Raw genomic sequence first — 20868 nt, forward strand, 5'->3', positions numbered from 1 at the left:
AATAAATGGGATAAACTGTTCAGGGCCCGGCATAACGAGTCGTACTTGGCGTGTGTGTTTGTGCAGACGATGTATTCAACGTCGTTATTGTACGGGTTTAAAAATGCAAATGCGGACGTCCTTAACCACACCCAGTCGCGATTTTTGGCTCGAAATCTGTACATCACAGAGAGCGCTTGTCCTTTAAGCTTCAGCACTGCAAAGACAGGGATTCGTCAACAATAAGAAACACGTGTACTATATACGATTGCCTCTGGCACAGTTTTGAAAAGCTTCACCTTGCTCGAAACTTTCTCTCATATGCGTCAAATCTTCCGGGTGAAAGAATTCGTAGCACGGGTGACCTAAGAGCTCTGAAGGTGTGTACCCTAGAATTCCACCGACTCTTTGGTCCACAAAGGTAAATTTACCTTCTGCAGAATGACGTGAAATAAATTCTGAAACGTTAAGGGAAAAGAATTAATATATAATTTCATCATAGTTATAGTTTATTAAGGTTATTGAATGTACTTACCATTATTGCTATTGGAACCTGCTAAATCGCTACTATTTGGTGTGCTAGTGACCTGTAATCGCCCAATGGCAACCAGGCAGCAATGAGTGCTGACATTTCCATCTGAGACCACTCCATCAGGTCCTACTTCAACACCAGCTGCCTCCCTGTCAGCTATACCCACACCTGGTACACACGGGGGAACAAAATCACCTACAGTGCAAAATGATAAGTCAGTCCATTATGGTTCCTCATAATCGATTTCTGATCATGATTTACATGCTACTAGATCTGACAACAAGCACAATATTTCAGCTGGACAGAATTAATTCTTAGCACATGACTTTTTTCCCTTAGAAATCTTACATGTTTTCTGTCCAGCTTGAAATCATCACATTTCTAGCAAACAATACACAATTACACACAATAGCTACCTTTATATAAATTAAGGGGAAATATGTAGGATTCCTTGTTTTCTTTTCACAAAAATATTCTATAATGACTATACAATTCTGAAATAAACGTTGACCATTGAGACTCAATAAAATTCTACAGGACAAGCGGCAAAGGCGGAAATGTGCGAAAATCACTCAGAAAGCCCGTTATTATGCATCGTTGGCCGCGATAAGACGTACGAATTCCGCATCGGACCTGTCCCGACATAGTTTATCGGTATTCCAGCCAGTCTGTCGGCTGTTAGGTCAAGACGATTCCATTCATTCTTTATAAAACCGATCATACTATCCGTGTTCGCCACCGAGCTACCGCGGCCCCTTAATTTATAGTACAAACGTCGCTATCCTCGTGTATTCTACGAAGCCGCCGGCTTCGTTCATATTCCTCAGGCACGCCGACGTCTCCCTCGCTTTAAAATAGAAAGTTGGCGCTACGTCTCGCGCGCGCGCGCATGCGCGGCAGTCTGGCCCCGTTATATTTGTCGTCGTTGACGACGAGAAGGATCGACGTAACCTCTATTATTGCTAGACAACGAACGATGTGAACGATCATTGAAACCTCTAGCAAACTCACCGTTTGGGGGCCAGCTCTTGATGTATCCTGTACAATGAACCACAGCGTAATTCTGGCCGTCGCGACCTGGAGGACCGAGTGAGTTCCTCTGTTTCACGTGGTGGAGACCATGAGCGGCAGCCATGTCGCCGGATGTCTGAAGATTACCCACCTTCATGCGACAAATGAAGCCTCTTCTAGAGCCCATGCATAATCTCATCGATGCTGTGAAGTTACGTGTTAGGTTAATTACATAGAATTTTGAATGTTTTATGTTATAAAAGAGGTTGGATATACTGTAGATATATTAGTTTAATTATTGTAGCTTTCTGTGATTGTATAATTTCATGAAATTGAATAAAGTTCAAGATAGTGGAATCTAAAGTTGCTTCTAAAATTTGTGTAGTTACCTTTATTACCGAAGATATTTAAATTTTGATAATAAAAAGATAAAAGTCTATAACCTCTGAAATTTAACTTTAATAACACTAGAGTTCAAAAGAATTTCAGGATCCTTGAAAAGGGAGTTTTGAGTTTGAAGTGAAACTCCTAAGAATGCCTGATTAACCTAAAAGGAATAATATCTACTTACACTGTCCCTCTTTCTTCACGGTCCCCGTTTTCAGATCCAGCACCCTGCCACCGTTCTCTGGTTCAGCACCACTCAATTGTTCTCTCACTTTCTCAGTGTCATCCGGATGGACCTGTGAGTAGAGGCTGGTTCCGTACCAGTCGTTCTGCGTGAAGTTCAAAACAGGCGCCACAGAATCGGACACGTAGATGATTCTTCCGGTATTGCAGCTGACGACGAACAGGAAACCATCAGCCGCTTCCAGGATCAAATGCTTCAGCTCTTGATCGGTGAGGAACGAGGGCTTGTATGCACCGTCCGAGCTGGTGTTTCCTGTTCCTGTAACAAACAATTTACATCTCTCTTTTTACGAACGATCAGATAATTTGCATTTTTAACCCTTCGCACTCCAGTAGCGCCGCACGGCGATATTCATACTACATATACACCATAATTCCAGTGGCGCCGTTACGACGTCATGTGTAATTTGCATGATAACTCAATAAAATGTAAACTGCCTTTTATTCATTTTATTAAAATAAAGAAAATTAACAAAATAAATAAAAATAAATTCGTAAACAATTTTTAACTTTTAAATTGAAAAAGTTTCACTGCAAAAGTATGCTCAAATTGTTGGTCGATTGTATAAAAAAAAATACTGAGAATGCAAATGATTAAGAATTAAAAGAAATATTCGAATGTACCAGTAATTGTATCCCTTTTTAAATATTCATGGACAATTAATGCCAGATAATTGTATTTATTATTGAAATATTTTTGGGTTCGTATTTTTAGAATATTTTAAGTTAGGTTTTAGTTTGCAGAGGAATTTTTTTATTATTCATTAGAGGAAGGTTATTTTCTATTTATTTACTTAAAGAAAGAAGAGTGTTGATTTTAAATAAAGAATTGCATTTTAACATTGAGACACTTATACCTGCTTTCCAATACAATTTTAAGTACAAAATTGCATTTCTTTTCTTTTTAATTAAAAATAATGTTTCTTTAAAAGATTGATCTGATTTTAATGATACAATTGGATTCTCGAACAAAGAGAATTGCTTCCCCTCTTAACGAACGAGTTCTCATTTTCTATCATACGGTCTGGAGTTTTATATCGCGTTTGATGTAAATGGTCCGTATCGATCGAGCGATCTCCCTGGTCGCTCGACATCGAGTGCACGTGTAACGAGGAACACTTTTCAAGCGAAACGAATGCTTGTCCGTGGATACGTGCAACTACTTTTCTACGTGTAGATCGTACACCCTTTTTTCGAAGTGATTTCATTTCGGGTATTCGAAAAAGAAACTTCCCTACTATGTCTGTTATAAGTAGAAAAATGATGTATTTCTAATAAATTCAATAATCCATCGAAACCAACTAATTAACAACATTTACAACAGGAACTTACATCGAACAGAGGACAAAAAAAGAGAAAACAAAGAAATTGAGAAATTTGACGATGAAAACGAATTTAAAGTGAGCAGAGGAGAAAGACAAGAAAGGGGGAAAAACGTAAAAATCCGGAAAAATTGAGAAATTCGACGATAAACACGAATCTAAAGCGAGCAGACGAGAAAGAGAGAAAGAAGGAAGGAGGCATGGTACCAAAAATGAGGACGGGGCAGCTCGGCAGCGTAGGTAACTATCGAGGTGCAAGATCGGAATTGCAAAGCGGACAGGATCCCGCGAGCAAGGCGGCTAAGACGGAGAAAGAAAGAAAGAGAGAGAAAGAGAGAGAGAGAGAGAGAGAGGGTTCGCGATGCGATCTTTACCCCGATATGTGGAGAAATTCCGGGAAGAGGTACTTTAACGACTTCCAAACAAGATCTATGGAAGACCCCGGGTGACCTTCGTTACCATTACCTTCCACGTAGAGGAACACAGTCTTCGATGGACATTAATGCTGGTTTCCACCTTCGAAAAGAAGACACGGGGCTATGGATTCCATTCGACTATCTCTTACCTCGAGAAAACAGATGTTTGATCTCGATTTGTTCGTTTAGCAAAGGTAACGTTTCTTTTGGTTCGACAAGGGACACATATCGAACCACATACGTCGATTTTTACAAAACTTAAACGGGGGGATCACGAGAAAATATTTGACGCGTATATTTTTTTTATCGACAATCGTCCGTATTGAAGGGGTAGAAAAATGTCCTCGAAGTTGAGGGTTGAAGACCTATTTTCTGGGAAATCTCGAGATTTAGAGGGTCTAGGGAAAACACTTTCTTTCTTAATTGCTTGTTTTTGAATGGACGTCTCAATCACGTAAAGAATTTTAGAATATTTACAAAATTTTGAAATAGGTATATTTAAACAAATGATTTTTTAGATATGTTTTCTTGTGAATGTAAATCAACTCAGATCTATGACGAATGAGGAGGAATTGTAATTTTGATCCAGATGTATATTGGGTTTGTTGCTGGAAATTGTTGAATTGATGTGTGTTTTTGTATTAGTTTTGATAGATTTATCACAGGCGGATGATTTAATGATGGGCAGAATGTAAAGTGCTTCAGAAGTTATGATCAATGCGTGGTCTAATTTTTGGTAGTCGTTTACTTTTTTAAAAGTACTGTTGTGAATTTTATGTTAGGAATTTTGGCTTTTCAAACGAATGCCTTGAGGTATGAAGCAGGTTGGAATGTGAAGTTATGGTTACTGGAGGGCTTACAGTTGTAGTTCAATGAATTGTGCAACTATGAATGAATGGGATCGTATAAGATGAATTGGAAGATGTACTTACAGTGAATGTCTGTTTATGGTGTTTGGTATCCTCGTTATTGCTGTAGATTTTGATATTTAAGGGAATGATTTAGTAATTGGTGAGACATAAGATAGTATGATGATTACTGGAGGTAGAATTGTGGTTAAACGGATGAATTGAGTACTTAAGTAATGTAGAAAATAAAATTCAGAAGAATTATTTTCTTGTAATTCAATGTTCCGCTGCGTTCTTTTGATGAGATCTTCAACTTTTGATTGAAATTTAATTCTCGTACTGTATGAGACAATCAGGGACGCCGGAAGTCGATACGATCTAACAATTCAATGAAATAAACCTGTCTAGCCAATAAGAACCAATACACCCCTTATTATCTCCCTTTATAATTACTTGCAAAAGTGTCCACTTCCCATCATCTATTTTGGTATCATCAATGTGTCATTACTGCAACACAAAAAGAGTTTAGAGTAAGAATAGCAGATTTAATATGACTACCCTCTTGCTCTTAACTCTGTATATACCCGAATATTACTCAAACTCCAACTCTATCCAAAAACCTATCATTAAAAATCTCGCAAAAAATCAAAGAATAAAATTCAAAAAAAGAGGGAAGATAATTTTGAATAAAAGGGGGTCTCCTTAGAGTCTAATCTTCGACACCACTCACACTACACTAAAAAAACACATCTGAAACCTTCACATCAAATCTCTCAAAAAACAAAGGACCAGAATCAGAAAAAGAACTAAGGAAGAAGAAAACTCATAGTGGAAGAGACTCTCCTTAAAGGTTCTCCTAGCTTCGGCTTCACTCAGACCACACCAAAGCACATCCAAACCCATCACTCAAACCCCCTTGAAAAAGAAAACCAAAGAATAAAAATAAAAGAATGAGGGGAAAAAAAAGAAAGGAAGAAAACTGGCAGGAAAAGTGTCTCTGCCGCGTCCCACGGGTACCAGGACGCATCATCGCCTGAGGGTGGGTGCGTGTACGCGCGCGTATCACCTCTCTTTCTCTCTCTTTTGCCAACAAACCAAGTAAAAGGACAAGAGAAGAGATACCGAGGTAAAACAGTGTGAAAGAGAGAGAGACGCAGACAATAGGGTATAGAACGAATCTTCAGAAGAAACACCTTTTAACCAAGAAAGATAGAGACAGAGAAGGAAAAAGATAAAGGCTCTCTCTGTTGCTGCTGGTTCTTCAAGCAATTTGTATTCAGCGGCCCTGTTGTCGGGAAAGAGGAGAAGTGGCTATAAACAATGCGACGCACCACCAATACTTAGGCTGGAATCACGGCACGCACACCGATTCAGAAGCATGATGAACGAAGAGAAGAGAGGTGAAGGAAGGGAGAAGTTAGGCGAGGAGAGGTCGTATAGAGGCGCGTGTGTGCACGCAGCCGGGGCTAAAGGGACAGCCGACGGGGCAACTCCACCCATTCTTGCACCGGAAGCATATATCGCGCTTTCTGCATTCGATATGACCGAAGCAACGACGAAACCTTCGGTGAATTACGACCGTTCCGGTGCACACACCACCGGACGGATGAATTCTCCGCGGAGAAAAAGAGACACCATTCTGACGAGCAATTTGGAGGACTAGCTATGTGACTTCGCCTCTTGAGACATCCCCTGCTTACTTTGATAACAAGCAGAGGGCTAAAACTTTGAATTATCGATTTTAATGAATATGTTAGGAGACGTTTAGGAGGTTTCTTCTTTTTTACAAATCAACCCTTATGTAGGGACAGGTACTCAAGAGTGTTTACGTTATTTGCTTTTGAAGTTTTCCGCATATGATAGATACTAGTTATGTTGCTCGAACTTTGAACGAGAGTGTTTTTAGTTATTTTCTGGAGTTTTTTTTTTTGTGGAAGAGGAAGTTGATAGGGTAAATGAGTTCTCGTTGTGTCTTTTTACTGTAATTTTTGAAGTCTTCTTCACGGAGATTTGTGAAATTTAATTATAACGTAACACGGTAAAATTGATAAATAAAAATTGTAATACTGTAAATCGTGATCGGAGAATTAGATGAAATAAATTTTCATTCATTAATATCTCATTTGTTCAATTTACATTCATTGATATTATGAATATTTACCGTAAGAGATTTGAGGATTGTAGATTATTGTGTAACAAGGCTGGTAAATAGAAATTATTAGTATAATACTATAAATCATGGTTGGAGAATAAAGAATCACATAAATAAAGTAGTCGGAGAAGAATTGTTGCAACGTGAAAATATACATATTCGCAAACGAGTCACTGGCTGTCCGATAACGCAGAAAGTAGTTCAATGCGGGACGTGACGATTAAGCACCGTCGATGTTTTAGTTATCCGGCACGAGCAGCAACATAACTTTGGCAACGCGATCTTTAAGCTTTGACTCAAGACCGATTGAATTACGCTTATACGATTTCTACGCGACTATCGATGTAAGGAGCTTGAAAATATCGGCCGACTTCAACTTTACTTTCACTATACAAAAAATTACCTTTTATTTTTCAACACCTATAAAGTTTCTTTTGTATCGTGATATCGACATTATTTGTCTCAATTTGAAAAATTAATCCAAGTGACAATTTTTAAAAATTCTAGACGAATTTAATGTCAATCTTATCACTAAATCGGTTAAAAAAATTCTAAATTTATTGATTCAGAGTTTTAGAAATTTATAAAATATTTTACAAATTTCAAAGCAACGTAAAACTTTGTAAAAAAAAAAATGCAAAGCAGTTTCAAGAATTTATTAGAATAGAAGATTAAAAAGGGACTCACCTCTGAGGTTCCTCATATGGGCGACCGCCATCCTGAGTATGGTCAATTTGTCCGGTTTCCTTGCCAGGGCTGAACATGTCGGCACCATGTCGGACAATTCGGTGATATAGGCGGTCATCTTGTTCCGCCGCCGCCGCTCAATTTCGCAATGATTCTCCCTGCAGTAAGTCGCAAGACAAAACCGAGGTAATTGCATAGTTCGAGGAACACTGGAGGAATTATACAGCTCTATTAACGTAAGTACCGAAGATATTTACGGTTTTTCGCTGGAAAAGAAATTCCTGGATGGTAGGGCTGTAAAACTTCGAATAGTCGAACTATTCCAATAATTTCGGTAATTTCGAACACGAATTCTTTATTCGGATAACTCGAATAATTTGAAGTGTTTATATTTCGAGGTGTGCCGTATATTTCGTAAATTTCGAATATCCGAATATTCCAAATTTTAACAATTTTATCAAACAGAAAACAAGAAATAATTAATCCGCAAAGCTAAAAATTTTCTAAAGAAATTCCATAAATTATAGCTGGATACACTGTACTAATAAATTTGAAAGATCCGCATGAACGTCAGAAGAGGCAAATACAAGGTACCTAAATCACGAATTCATCTACATATCGCGAGAGTATGGTTAAGGTTGGATCCACGATTGCGTTCGCGGCTCTTCAATTACTCGGCCACGATGATTCGTGCGTTAAAGTCGCGTCTATCTATCCATTATCCACACGTTTCTCCGTCTAAAATCGCATAATACAGGCACCGTGCAGTTTGCGCCTCTAAATTATGGAAACGAACCATGCATATGCGATTGGCGCCGTGCGTTTACACGACTCCGTAAATCTTATTCACGGCCAAGTTTCTCTTACATATGAACAGTGCTCGAGAATTCTCGTATTAGAGATGGTAATAGTAATTTCTTGTTCATGAGGGAAACGGTTATTCGTTGGCTGAAGCATTGGTATTATTAAGTGGCGCCTGAAAGATAATCGAAGATAAATTTCAAGTATATTTTTCATTTTTTTGTTTTGTTTTTGAGACTGAAAATTAACGAATTAGAGTTATTTGCCAGTTTTAAGAGAAAGGGTAAATTTAGATATTGGAAATTTGAGAAATTAACATTCTTTACAATTTCTAAAGAAAAAGTGTGATTTATTTTTGAAAATTCTCGTTTATAGTATTGAAGAAAATTTCACACAGCTTTTAAAATACACAAAACATAACACTTTAGAACTAATGATGTTAGAACGATCTTCCTACGAAGGAAAGAGTCCATAGTAAGTTGAAGTATCCAGCACATGGGGCGTTTATTGATAAGGGTGTGTATCGTGATCAATGCGGCCAATAAATTCTGAAACGATGCCCCCATCGAGAAAGGGGATATCGGATGAAACCACAATTTCATGCCTCCCCTGTTATTACCGCTACCAGAGGGTAACCGGCGTGCGTCTCTTCAGGCGCGGGTAATTGTCGGCGCGCAATCGTAAATTTAATGGCATTTAATTCCTGATAATTTCGAGTCGAACGAACCACGCAGCATCGGGACGCACGCGAACTCCAGAGAAAGAGAGAGGGGGGGCTGTGGAAATTGATACATATGTGTGCGTTTATTTTCTTTTTTAAATTCCAATATTTGTGACAGAATGAATGGTGAAATGTTTCCTTGAAGTAGTTCGTTCCAGTTGTTAAAGATAATAATTTTCAGTATTTTGAGAGAGAGAGAGAGAGAGTATGTGTACCTTTATTTTTTTTTTAAGTTCCAATATTAGTGATAGAAAACATAGGAAAATATACATAATCTCCTAAAAGAAAAAACAGAAATACCGTCATAAGGTAACACTTATATTTTATTCCAGTGGAAATATTGCGGTACAAAATATTTTAACCCTGTTTTTAAGAGGCTAATCATCCCCGAAGAGGTTAAAAACGAAATGCCTGCATAAATGGCGAATTTTATTTCTTTATTTGACACACAGAATTTTTCAAACAGGGGTGAGTGAAGTTTTTCTTTGGCGTAGCTTATTATGGTGGTTGGAGATAACAATAGTTCTGCTTATTAAACAGTTAAATCTTCGAGACCAAAAAGATGTAGATTACCCTAGATATGTCATCTAAAAATAGTAACCATAATTAGGAACTACTATATATTAAACAACAATAAAACTACTCCATAATTTATCTCGAGAAAAGAGAATTGAAACAATGATCTAGTTACGCATTGAACTATTCAAAAACACGTTGCATTTCATCTTTTTATCTTCTAAAAAAGGAAAGAAAAAATATAATCGAGTGGAAGATGATCGCATCTAGGGAGTAGGTTTGTATGAGGTAGAATGAAAGCTGGGAACACGAAGGTGGAATAAGCATGAGGTAATAGTTCCTGATGGAGCTGGAGAACGAGATGGAGGACCTTATCTCGCGAGTAGACACAAAAGGAAGTTCTCTACCCTGGGTCCAGAGTCGCGATAGCCGAGCCAACCGGAGAAACATCCCGGATACACCCGGCTCTAGAAAATAAACGAGTTCATTCATGTATTTTAGATTCCCTTTAATCTTCCGCGGTGAAGCCTCCTTCTGGCCTCAGAGCCGCGAAACAATCTCGGTTAATAAAGGGGCAAAATTGAAGACAAGAATAAAACCTCCGTTATTCTGCAATTTTGTTGGTATCAAGAGTAAAAGAATTCTTCTCATTGTTTATTGAGAGAGATTTTGAGAAGAAAATGGAGAATAATTTTGGTGAATCTTTGAATTTAGAGTAGATTTTTTTTCTTTTTTTTTTTTAACGAAAGAGATTTCGAAAAGGAAGAGAGAATAATATTGGGGAATCTTTGGAGTCTCGATCATTGAATTTGGGAAAATTTGTAACAATTTGGTAGTAATGGTAGAAGAATTCTTCCCCTTTTTATTGAAGGAGATTTTGAGAAAGAAGTTGGAGAGTACCTTTAGTGAATTTCCGTATGTTTAAATCTTCGAACTTTCAAAAGGTTTGTATTCGAATCTTGGAACTGCTTTTTAGTATCACCAGTAAAAACAATTTTCTGTTATCTACAAATATCACCAAAATTTGTTTTCATATTCACATGATTAGCTTTCTACTCTTCTTTCAAAAGCAGAATACAGTCAAGATTCAAGATGACGAATAGAAGAGTCTCCTATCTGCACGACATTTCGAACTAATTACGCCACGTTAGAAATGCTTTCACTACGTGGCTATTCTACGTGGAACAAACTGGAGAACGATTTTTCTCAACCGGGGTCGCGCCGTTTCAGACGTGGGGTGGACGTCCTGGACGCGGAACTTAACGAGAGGTCAATGTTCACGACACGAAGACATCAGGCCGCGCGTCAACTTCAGCGATATTTCACTTTGAGATATGTATTCGCGCTGCATTTTTAACCTTACGATAGTATAATACAGCACAATGCGTCCAAAACGTATCTTATTTTCTTCCACTGCAAAAAACTGTGCACTGAAACGTCTACTGTCAGATTTCATTTTCATTCCTGAAGTTACTTGCTTATTTACTCACGTATTATAATAAAAACCTTACATTGCAAAAGAACGAGAAGACTTTTTGACCAACCCAATATTTCTCCTACATCTTGAAAAAAATTCACAAACTTCTCGGATGGAACACTTCTGTGCATATTCAAAAGAGACTTTCCTCGAGTGCATTCCGTAGGAACATGAATCCTTTGATATTCCAGCTCAAAAAGAAAAAAATCTCCAAAATTCAATACTACTCCTCCTTCATCCTGAAGAGATTCGCAAATTCCTCGAGTGAAGCACTGCTGTTCATCTTCGAAAGAGACTTTCCTCAAGTGTGTTTCATTGGAACGCGAGTCCTTCGATATTCTATGGCGGGCAGGACCTTCCATTTCGTTGGAATCGGTAACGGCTGCCCTCGACGACGTGGTCCCAAAGAAATAGCAGCGCAGGGCCGCTATTTAAAAGAGGCCAGGGCGCTTAAAGCGCAAGTATAAAGCAGAGTATGTATACCGTGCAGGACGGTAGAAGAACACGAGGAGAAAGGGCCAGAAGAGGAACGCGGTACCAAGAGGAGGATAGAGAGAACTCCTGGGTCAGGGGTCAGACGTTCCGAAGTTACCCGCTCGCTTCGTGGGTCCAGCGAACGTTATACGGGGTGGTCTGATACAATTTTACTCGTCTTTTATAATTCTCTTGTAAATTTATTTTCATGAATCTTCGTATCTTTCTAATATCATCGTTTCAACGATAATTTTGTGAAATTGTAAAAATTCAATATTTCTTGGAGAGAGAAAAACCACTTTGTCGGTTAATGTAAAATTAGTGTAAAAGTGATTTAAAGTTGTTTTCTTCTCCCCTGAAAAATTCAGTTTTTGCAGTTTCCTAAATGTAGATACCATTGGAACGACGATATTGTAACATTGGATTCTGTATATTTTTGGGATAATGTGATTTTGATTGGAAATAAAAAGAAACTTCAAAATTTAATCTTTCTAGGGAAATCGAGTTATTTTCAATTCAACAAATTTGAAACAGCATATTTTCTGCTCTCTGATAAGTACCAGCATTGTACCAAATTGTTCTTTTAAAATTCTCTTCTTAATAATCCCCACTTCTAAGCCAGAATTTTTCACTGAACACATTTTTATTCAATCATCTCCAACAAATCTAAAAATCTCAGAAAAACGTGCAATTTAAAGATGTTCATCTGCATGCAACTTTCATTTTCCATATATCAGATCACCCAAAGGTGCACCCACCCTGTATATCGATCTCTGCATTACGATGATACAAAGTCGGCACTGAAATGCACGTACCGCACACATAAAATCGTTCTAAGGGGGAAAAAACGAGTTCCTCGACACACATATACACTTGGAACACACGTATGTACTTTACCTATACGTCTGTACGAAAAAGAGATCGCAAGGAGATCGTTCGGATCATCATCGATACTCTCGGCATTACGAGGCAATCCTATAAATGACAACGTCCGCACGTGAATTATGGATTCGTCTAACGATCCAGTCCCTCTGCCAGCGTGTCGATAGAACTTATAGACTCTGCTATGTCTGTCTCTGTCTGGTTAGGAACAATGAAATGAATTATGAATCGATCGAGGACCGTTTAATGCGATCCTATTCGTTATCAAATGTATATTCCACTCGCGGACGTATGTTAACGAGCCATCGATGATTTATACCAAATCTTAATATTCCGCATGCAAATGGAACACCGATGCCAGTTTCTGCGCTTTCCATCCAGATCGATTCGAGTTTCTTTTTATCACATTTTCGAATTTTTAATTTTTGGACTTTTGAATTCATTATATTACAGCTCTTCAAAGTGTTTTTATTATTTCACGATCGATTTTTATATTGTTATTTGCATTATTGCGTCACGAAAGAAATTATTCTAATTTCTTGTTTATTTGGGATCCTTTAGTTTTGTTAAAAAATTAGAATTTAAATAGCTTGAAGAAGGAATGATTTCTGGATCTAAAAAGATCAACCAATGCACGTATGAATGTTGATATATTATGAAAGAAATGTGAGTTATGTTAGACGTAAAGATATTGAGAATTGATGTATTTTTAGGCACTCACAAAAATATTCCAATAAAAAATATAATTCTTTTCTTTAATCACTAAAATTGGAGACTGAAAATTAGATTCAAGTGTAATTGCCTAAAAACTGCATTTTTAAGTTCCATTAAAAAATTAAATGTCCTAAATTTCATTTTTAAATAAAATAATTAAAACAGTTGAAAAGTTCCATTAAACAATTGAATGCGAAAGTTAAATGTTCAAAATTTTATTTTTAAAAGAATTTATAAAATAATTTCAATCAGAAATTCGTCGGATGTATATGAAAATGAGTTCAGAAAGGCAGTTAAATCATTTGATCGGATCGCATGAGCCCGGAAAAGTGTCGCCGGCTGTTGCCCGTGATCCGTATAAACTGAATGGCGCATAAACCGGCTCATAAAATAATAGAACGTCGGAACGAGCAATCTCACGTCGAATATGCGACGCGTTGAGTGCCGTTTAAATCATTTCTGAACGAAGATGTTATAATCCTAGCGAGTGTCGAACGATAAATTTTCCCCTGCTTCGAGTTTACTGCCTGGCAACCATAAGCTGACCAATGATCGTTTCAATACCCTCTTTTCTAACCCCTTGTATACATACACATAATTTATTATTCCATATATTTATATTATTCCATACACTGATGAATTTAAAAAATTCTTTTCAGCTTTACTATAATTATATCATAACTTCTTTGAACTCGTTTAACAAAAAAATAAACAAAATTAAGAAGAATTTTTGATTATGTAGAATAATTTTATTTTAATGACTGTCGCGAAAATTTATCATTAGATTGATGATTTTCTTGATATTTCTGTTTGAGTTATTCGTCTTGTCATTGACCGCCATTAACTGTGCGAGTCTTATAATTCCATTATACCGGGTAAGAACAAGCCTGACATTACAGATAATGGAAGACCGTAAGATACTAATGACTGTAACCAGCTTGGAAATCATTTCCATCGGCGAATCCTGATCTTTTTTATCGTTCAAACAATATTTCTCTATTATCCCCGCGCGCCAGTGAACGATCGTATCGCGACGATGGCTTCCAGTGAAATTGCGCCCTAAACGGTTCCAGTTTTCGCTCTGAACGTCGCCATTTTTTGTTTGACAATGTTACAATGAAAGAGATTATTCTCGTAAAAAAGAGAGAATAATTTGTTGATATTAAAAATAGAATTATTCATCAAAAAACTCTAAAAACCAAAATCCAATACCCAAATAACTATTCTTTGCTCCACACTCTCGAGCCCCTTACAACACCATGTGATTTGGAAATTACGTACCATATATCTATATTTGAAAAATCTCATTTTATTTGTTTATTGTTATACTACCACGTTATCACTCTTCCTTAATCAATTAAATTTCTTTAAAATCATTATCAATTTCGTTATTTATCGTTATCAGTTTCGTTATCAATCGTTCTCTTTTTCAAAATCGTTATCAATTTCTTTAAAATAATTATTAACTCTTGCATCTCCAATAAAAATGTAAAATTGTAATGAACGAAGAAAAATGGGGTTATAGAGGTTCAACCACCATAGAAATTATTGTACAAGCCTTGTCTTTTTCTAAAAAAAACCTGTTCACCAAAAAGAAAAAAAAGGAAAGAAAAGTTGAATCTGTCCATCAAGTTTCTCGAGTTCGTGGTTTATCGCGGCCATTGCGGCGGCCGAAAACGTCTGAGAAACGCGAGGAAAGGAAGAAAATGGCGGAGGAGGAGGTTAGAGCGGGGGAGGAGACGGGATAAGAGGGTTGCACGCCTTGCGGCGGCAGGCGGTAATTGCGTTATTAAGTTAAAAGTGAGGTTCTCCCGGTACTCGCGACATCGCCGCCAACATTTTCCATGAAACGCGTACGTACGGTGGCCGTCGTGCAATCAGTACTCCCCCTTAGTTTGCTGCCCCTGTGGCCGGGGCGAATGTAAAATACGGCAAATGCTCGGTTACCGGTCTCTGTCCATGGCGAATATACCTTTCGATCGAAAATGAGTAAGACAGAGTCATAATGTCTTCTTTAGTTCTCGTGGAGCTGGAAGTGGAATTTTCATATTTTCTTGTTGCATTTATTCTGAAGAAATTTTTTGGATTTTGGAGCGGATACTGAGACTGATGTTTCTTTTTGAAGAAAATGTAATTTTCAGAGGGTGCTGAGATTGATGTCTTCTTTCATGCTTATGGAGTTGGAGATGAAATTTTGATACTTTCATTTTTTCGCAGTTTTTTCTGAAGAAAATTTTGAAAGTTTGAGACGATTTTGGGGATGATGTTTTATTTAATTCTGTTAGAGTTGGAAGTAGAATTTGAATATTTTCAATTTTATGGCTTTTTTTTCTATAGAAAATTATGGAATTTCTAGAGGATACTAAGAATATCTTCTTTACCACTCTTAAAGTTGGGAGTGCAATTTAGATATTTCCGATTTAGAGAAAATTTTGGAATTTTGAGGAAGCATTAAAAATCACGCCTTCTTTACTTTCTTTGGCCTTATAGGTGCAATTTTCACCTCTTTTCGTTTGCAAAAAGAATTCTTCAACTTATAAAAGCCATCCAAGATGATAATAAGACATAATAATTTCTTTACCTCTCTTAGAGTTTGAAGTAGAATTTCGATCTTCTTCTCTCTTTCAACGTCAATTTTCTAATTTTGAGAGGGTAGTGAGAACAGAGTACCTCGACACAGTACATGCAACATATCCTAACCTATAACCACACAACCCAGTGTACCCAATATCAAAAGATCCATGAATTGTTGAAACGTGTAATATCTATTCTTCGTCGCGTATCATTTCCATCGTATCCACGCGGCGTGTCAACGGCGACTATCGCGTCGCGAGATCGAGATGGCCGGTGTCTTCGCCATGGACGAGACTTATGCGAACGACGCGCGCGTATAAGTGGCCCGTGTTCCCACGCTGGAGCAGCCTGGAGGGCTTCCCATTCCGCTATCGACTCACATTGGCGGGTATCATGTAGGTATGTATGTATCTTCGTACTTGCCCGGCCATGTACAGGGTGTACCGGTGGAACATATTGGCCCACGATTTCGTGAGACGAATTAACAATGCCGTCTCCGCGCTGGCTATCAGGAAGGAGACTGACACTCTCCCTCTCTCTCTCTCTCTTTCATTCTTTCTTTCACTCATCGAGAAACGGGAAAACGTGGTCAAAAGTCGTTTTGAAGATTTTACATACGGATTTCTTTTTTTTCTTTTGACGATTTTATGAGATTAGAGGGGGGTTCGTGGATGATAGAGAGAGTTAAAAGGTTGGAGAATGGATATTTTCTTTTTTGGGTGTCTTTGGATTTCTTTTAAGTTGTTTTGGGGACTTCAAGGAGATTCATGGTGAGGGAAATATGACGGAATTGGGGTTCGAAGTAATTAAACCTGGGTGAATAGATTACTTATAGTAACCGGATGCTTTGATCTCTATTTTGTAATACGAGTGAAATCTGGAGGATTGTTTTTATTTCCTACTTGCGGTTTCTAAAGCCCCTTCTTTCTATTCTCAAACTTTCCTTTATCAATTTTCTGAAATTTGTATGATTTCTGTGTCCCAATTTACAAAATCTCTTCCTTCTAATTTAAAAATTTGCCTCTATAACATTGAAAGCTACAGTTACCGTGTCGAAACTCTTAAATAAACCTTCCATACGTAACGAGATTTTTCATTCAGGTTACAAGTCTTCAAAGAGCGAACTCCCCCCGTCTAGCATGCAAATGCTTCTCTTTTTGCAAAGAATCTTACAGAAGACGTTCATGGAGGATGCATTTTTCCGGGGAAGAAAAAAAAAGGGGACGTTTAACCCGTTCACCGACACCTCTCATTTATCGTAAGACGAAAAGCATGCACGTTACGTCGAGCCTGACACTCACCTCGCAAATCTCTCTTTGTCCTGTACATTCTCGTTCTCCAGCCTTCTATATTTACACCCGTTGGGATCATCCTCGTCGGATCTGCAAAGATACAAGCGTTTATGATCAGTTAGAAAAATGTCTAATTACTGGTATAGTCATTCGTTTATTGTTACCACGAGAAATTTCAAAAATTTGATTTTTCAAAGATCATGAAATATTCGTAGCATGAAAAATTGATAATTGAGAGTAAATTTGTATTGAAAATATTCCAACATTATTCAACTCTCACTAACAATAAAATCTAAATCAATTCTCCATTCAACTGGTTACGCACAAGACACGCGTTGAAATCTCCGCGAGAATACGTACCAAACTTCAACACAACTCCTTTATAAATTATAATACAAGAAAATTGTCAAAAGAAATAAACCAATTAATACTAATGATGCATATTTTGATTAAATAAAGATAATTATTTTTGAAAATACATCATTATTTATTTCGACCTACAAATATAACAATTTCACGTGGTACAACCTAATATAATATACAAGGGAAGTGTTTAATTCCACTAAAATTTCATATGGAAAGCCATATTCATCGATGGAACTCGAACACGTGAACGCAACAATGTCCTCCTCGTAGTGTTGGTCGTTATAGAGAGCAGAACGCGGGCGTGAATATTGCATGAGAGAGTCCTCTCTCTATTCGAGCTTACTGTTACACGACGATCCAGATTTGGGGAAGTTGGATAGGCGACGGCCAATTTTGTAAGGCCTCGCGTCGCGTTTGGTAATCCGGAAGTGATTACACTGCGACGTATCGACGACGCGACATTTATTCGCAACGTTAGCAGAATACGCGATTATTGGACAGTATACAAGATGGACCTCGAGTGTATCGTTCCTCGTTTGAAGTTGAACGAAGGTCGAACGGCGGAAAAGTTTTCGCGTGACTTTTTACGCAATCAGGATGGTCTTCTGTGTCGATCGATGCCGATCCCCAATGCCACGTGGCACCTGTAGCTCATTGTTTCATTTGGTTTTTGAGTAATACAGTGTGTAACAAAAGTTTCTGAACTTAGATTGCAAAAATGTTTGATTCACGTATTTAAATATTTTAGACACTCAAGATCACTCAATTTTTCTTTTTATTGTTTTCCATTTCATCACAATAGATTATTAAACTACTGTGAATATTTTTTTAAGTGAAACAATTTTTTTGGATTTTCTTTTGGAGAAGATATTTTGTGTTAACGTAACTACGTACGAAAGAAAATTTTTAGTTCGTAATCACTGTAAAGCATGATAAAGATCATCTAATGAAAGGAAAAGAAGATTGAGAAAAATAAGGAAGAAATCTCACTAATAGAGCAATCAATATGCAACGCGAGGACTCTAAAGGAAGTCATCACCCGTTATCGACCAGCCCGCCTCTCCAACTCCATCCACTCTTATTCGTCACGACTCAATCTTCCTTGAAAGCATAATTTCCTTTCGTAACAATGTCCAGAACAAAAATCAGAAAAGTGTCAATAGCAACAAAAGAGGAAGAATAAGAGGACACGTTATATGACTCAATTTTCCTCAAAAGCAAACATTTCTTCTTTATAAATCAAAATCAAAAACCTTTCAGAATATAGAGTAACTAATAATAACAAAACCGATCAGAAACAAGAATAAAGCTTTTCCAAAAAATCAACCCTCTACAAAAAAAAACCCAAAATAAAGCTGAAGGGTTCAACAAATTAAATGAAAAAATAAATAAAACTCAAAGCAATAAGAACCAAACAAAAAGTAGAATAACAAAAAATTTCATGAGACAGAAGGGACAGAAGAGGAGGCGTCGTAAATCCATCATCGACGTCTCGTTACCCGTAGTCAGCCGTGTTATTCCCTCGCTCAAACTTTCCGGCATTAATCGCAGGATAGAAAATTATGCTCTCATTGGTGAAGCCTAGAAATCCGTGGGCCTGATCGTCAGTCCATTATCCAGCAGCGTAGCATACTACTATACTCGCGCGGCTGATGTACGCCTCTGACCCTGAGCGAAAAACTAAGAGAGCGAGAGAGAGAAAGAGATCCCCTTCCTCCTTCCCTATCTATCTCTCCCTCCTCCACCTTCTTTTTCTCTTTCTTTGCTCTGGTGAACGCCACGGCGAACTCTGTAGCCAGCATCTGCCCCCCACCAGGCGTCCTAGGGGTCTTGGAGCACGGGGTGGGGGTAGTGTAGGGCCCGTAGTCAGTGTATCCGGGTACAACGAGTAGGCCCCATATTCCTACTCCCCCCTCCTCAACCCTCTAACCACTCTTCCCTTCACTGTGTATGTGTATACGTCTGGCTTTGCCTCGAAGCTTTTTTTCTGCCTTTCTTTTTTCTCCATTTTCCACTCGTGCAGTGCGGTTACAGCGAGACGAGGAGAGACGATAGGGCCCGGAGACTTATGGAGTACATAATGATGCGGCCCGCGGTATTATGTCGACTTAGCAGATACGTATGCATGCTTGGTAAGCAGGCAACGCGGTGTCCCCGGACATGGACCGACGTTGGAGAACGGAACGCTTTCCGGGGGATTCTACCGACGTACAGGGTCAGTTTTGGGACTCATTCATATGTCGGTGGGTATGGGAAGATGCTTCGGATTTCTTGGGCTTGGGTGGCGAGGATGTTTAGTGGGATGGGGTGACACAAAGTTTTGAAGAAAATTTTTGGCGTTTCTTCGATTAGATTCGTGCGATTTGATGGTTTTGTTGTTGGAAATTGTGTTGGAGATCTTGTGCTGCAGGAAGAATATTAGTTATTTTGGAATTTTACTTTTCCACAATGGAAATCCACATGACATGCTTTATTTCTTCATGATTCGCACTGGCAGTGATTGATTCTTGAAATATTAATAATTGGATTGAAATTGGAGAACGAGTTTCAAGTGTGCTAGAGAGGTTCTACCAGCTGCGACATTTTGGATATCGATCGTGGTAGCACGGTGAAAGTGTCTAGTGATTCAGAGGGGCCGCGTGCACGTGTAGATTTTGTAGTCAGATCACAAATCTCCGTATTTCTCGGATCGCGGAGCATTCGATAATTTGTTGCCGCGAACGCCGTGGGAATGGAGTCTCTGATTCTGATTTTGATCTGTTTTATCAGGACACTAAATCATCGGAAGCAAGTAAAACTCGCTGGAAACAGGAATTATTTATATGAGTTTTATCTTATATTATTGTCGGTTTTTTATCTGTTTTGACGGTCGATGTTATTTTGAAAAACAAATCAAACGAGAAAATCTCAATTTTACGAAGAACTTCAAAGAAAAATTTAACTTTCTGGATTCATACGATTATTGAGAGTCTATTTATTCTCTAATATAGAAGATAATTAAATTTTAATATACTCGTAACATTTATTAAGTATAATTTGGTCGATTTCTTGATAAATATGACCAAAGTCCATGTATGGTTGTCTTCCGGTAACATGGTCAGTTCTACCGCAAAAGCTGATGGCCCATGCTTGAAGATAAGCTTCAAAAACGAGTTGCAAGAATTATTAAATAATATTCCCAAGTGGGATTCTGACGAGTAAAGCTTGACTTCGAATACAAAACAATAATCTACTAACTGAACTTGGCAAAGCCACCAACTAAGAGACCATATCTAATAAATGTACTTAAAGAGTATTATACACACTAAAAGTAGTTTTAACACAATGTTGACGATACGTTATCACATGTATATAGCCTCAGTTCTCGCAAATCATCGGAAGGTAACGCAATAAATGTGGGTATATTCAAGAGAGTGTTAAAAATTTATAAAGCATAAAAGTATAAGATTTTAAAATTTATATAGAGTATAAAAA

The 20868-nt window shown here is 37.8% G+C and overlaps 1 protein-coding gene across 1 annotated transcript in view; it reads right to left on the reverse strand.

The window, feature by feature from the left end:
• The window catches only part of LOC108572322 (aryl hydrocarbon receptor nuclear translocator homolog), a 54828-nt gene that overhangs the window by 1195 nt on the left and 32765 nt on the right, over window positions 1-20868 (reverse strand). Inside the window, exons 3-9 of the mRNA XM_017934536.1 lie at window positions 17038-17118; window positions 7578-7738; window positions 2094-2411; window positions 1523-1726; window positions 515-706; window positions 279-437; window positions 46-196 (exon numbers count right to left, since the gene is read on the reverse strand). Of these exons, the coding sequence (XP_017790025.1) occupies window positions 46-196; window positions 279-437; window positions 515-706; window positions 1523-1726; window positions 2094-2411; window positions 7578-7738; window positions 17038-17118 (1266 nt within the window). The remainder of the gene's footprint in view (window positions 1-45; window positions 197-278; window positions 438-514; window positions 707-1522; window positions 1727-2093; window positions 2412-7577; window positions 7739-17037; window positions 17119-20868) is intronic.

The sequence above is a fragment of the Habropoda laboriosa genome, unplaced genomic scaffold, assembly GCF_001263275.1.
Source record: "Habropoda laboriosa isolate 0110345459 unplaced genomic scaffold, ASM126327v1 scaffold65, whole genome shotgun sequence".
Lineage (NCBI taxonomy): Eukaryota > Metazoa > Arthropoda > Insecta > Hymenoptera > Apidae > Habropoda > Habropoda laboriosa.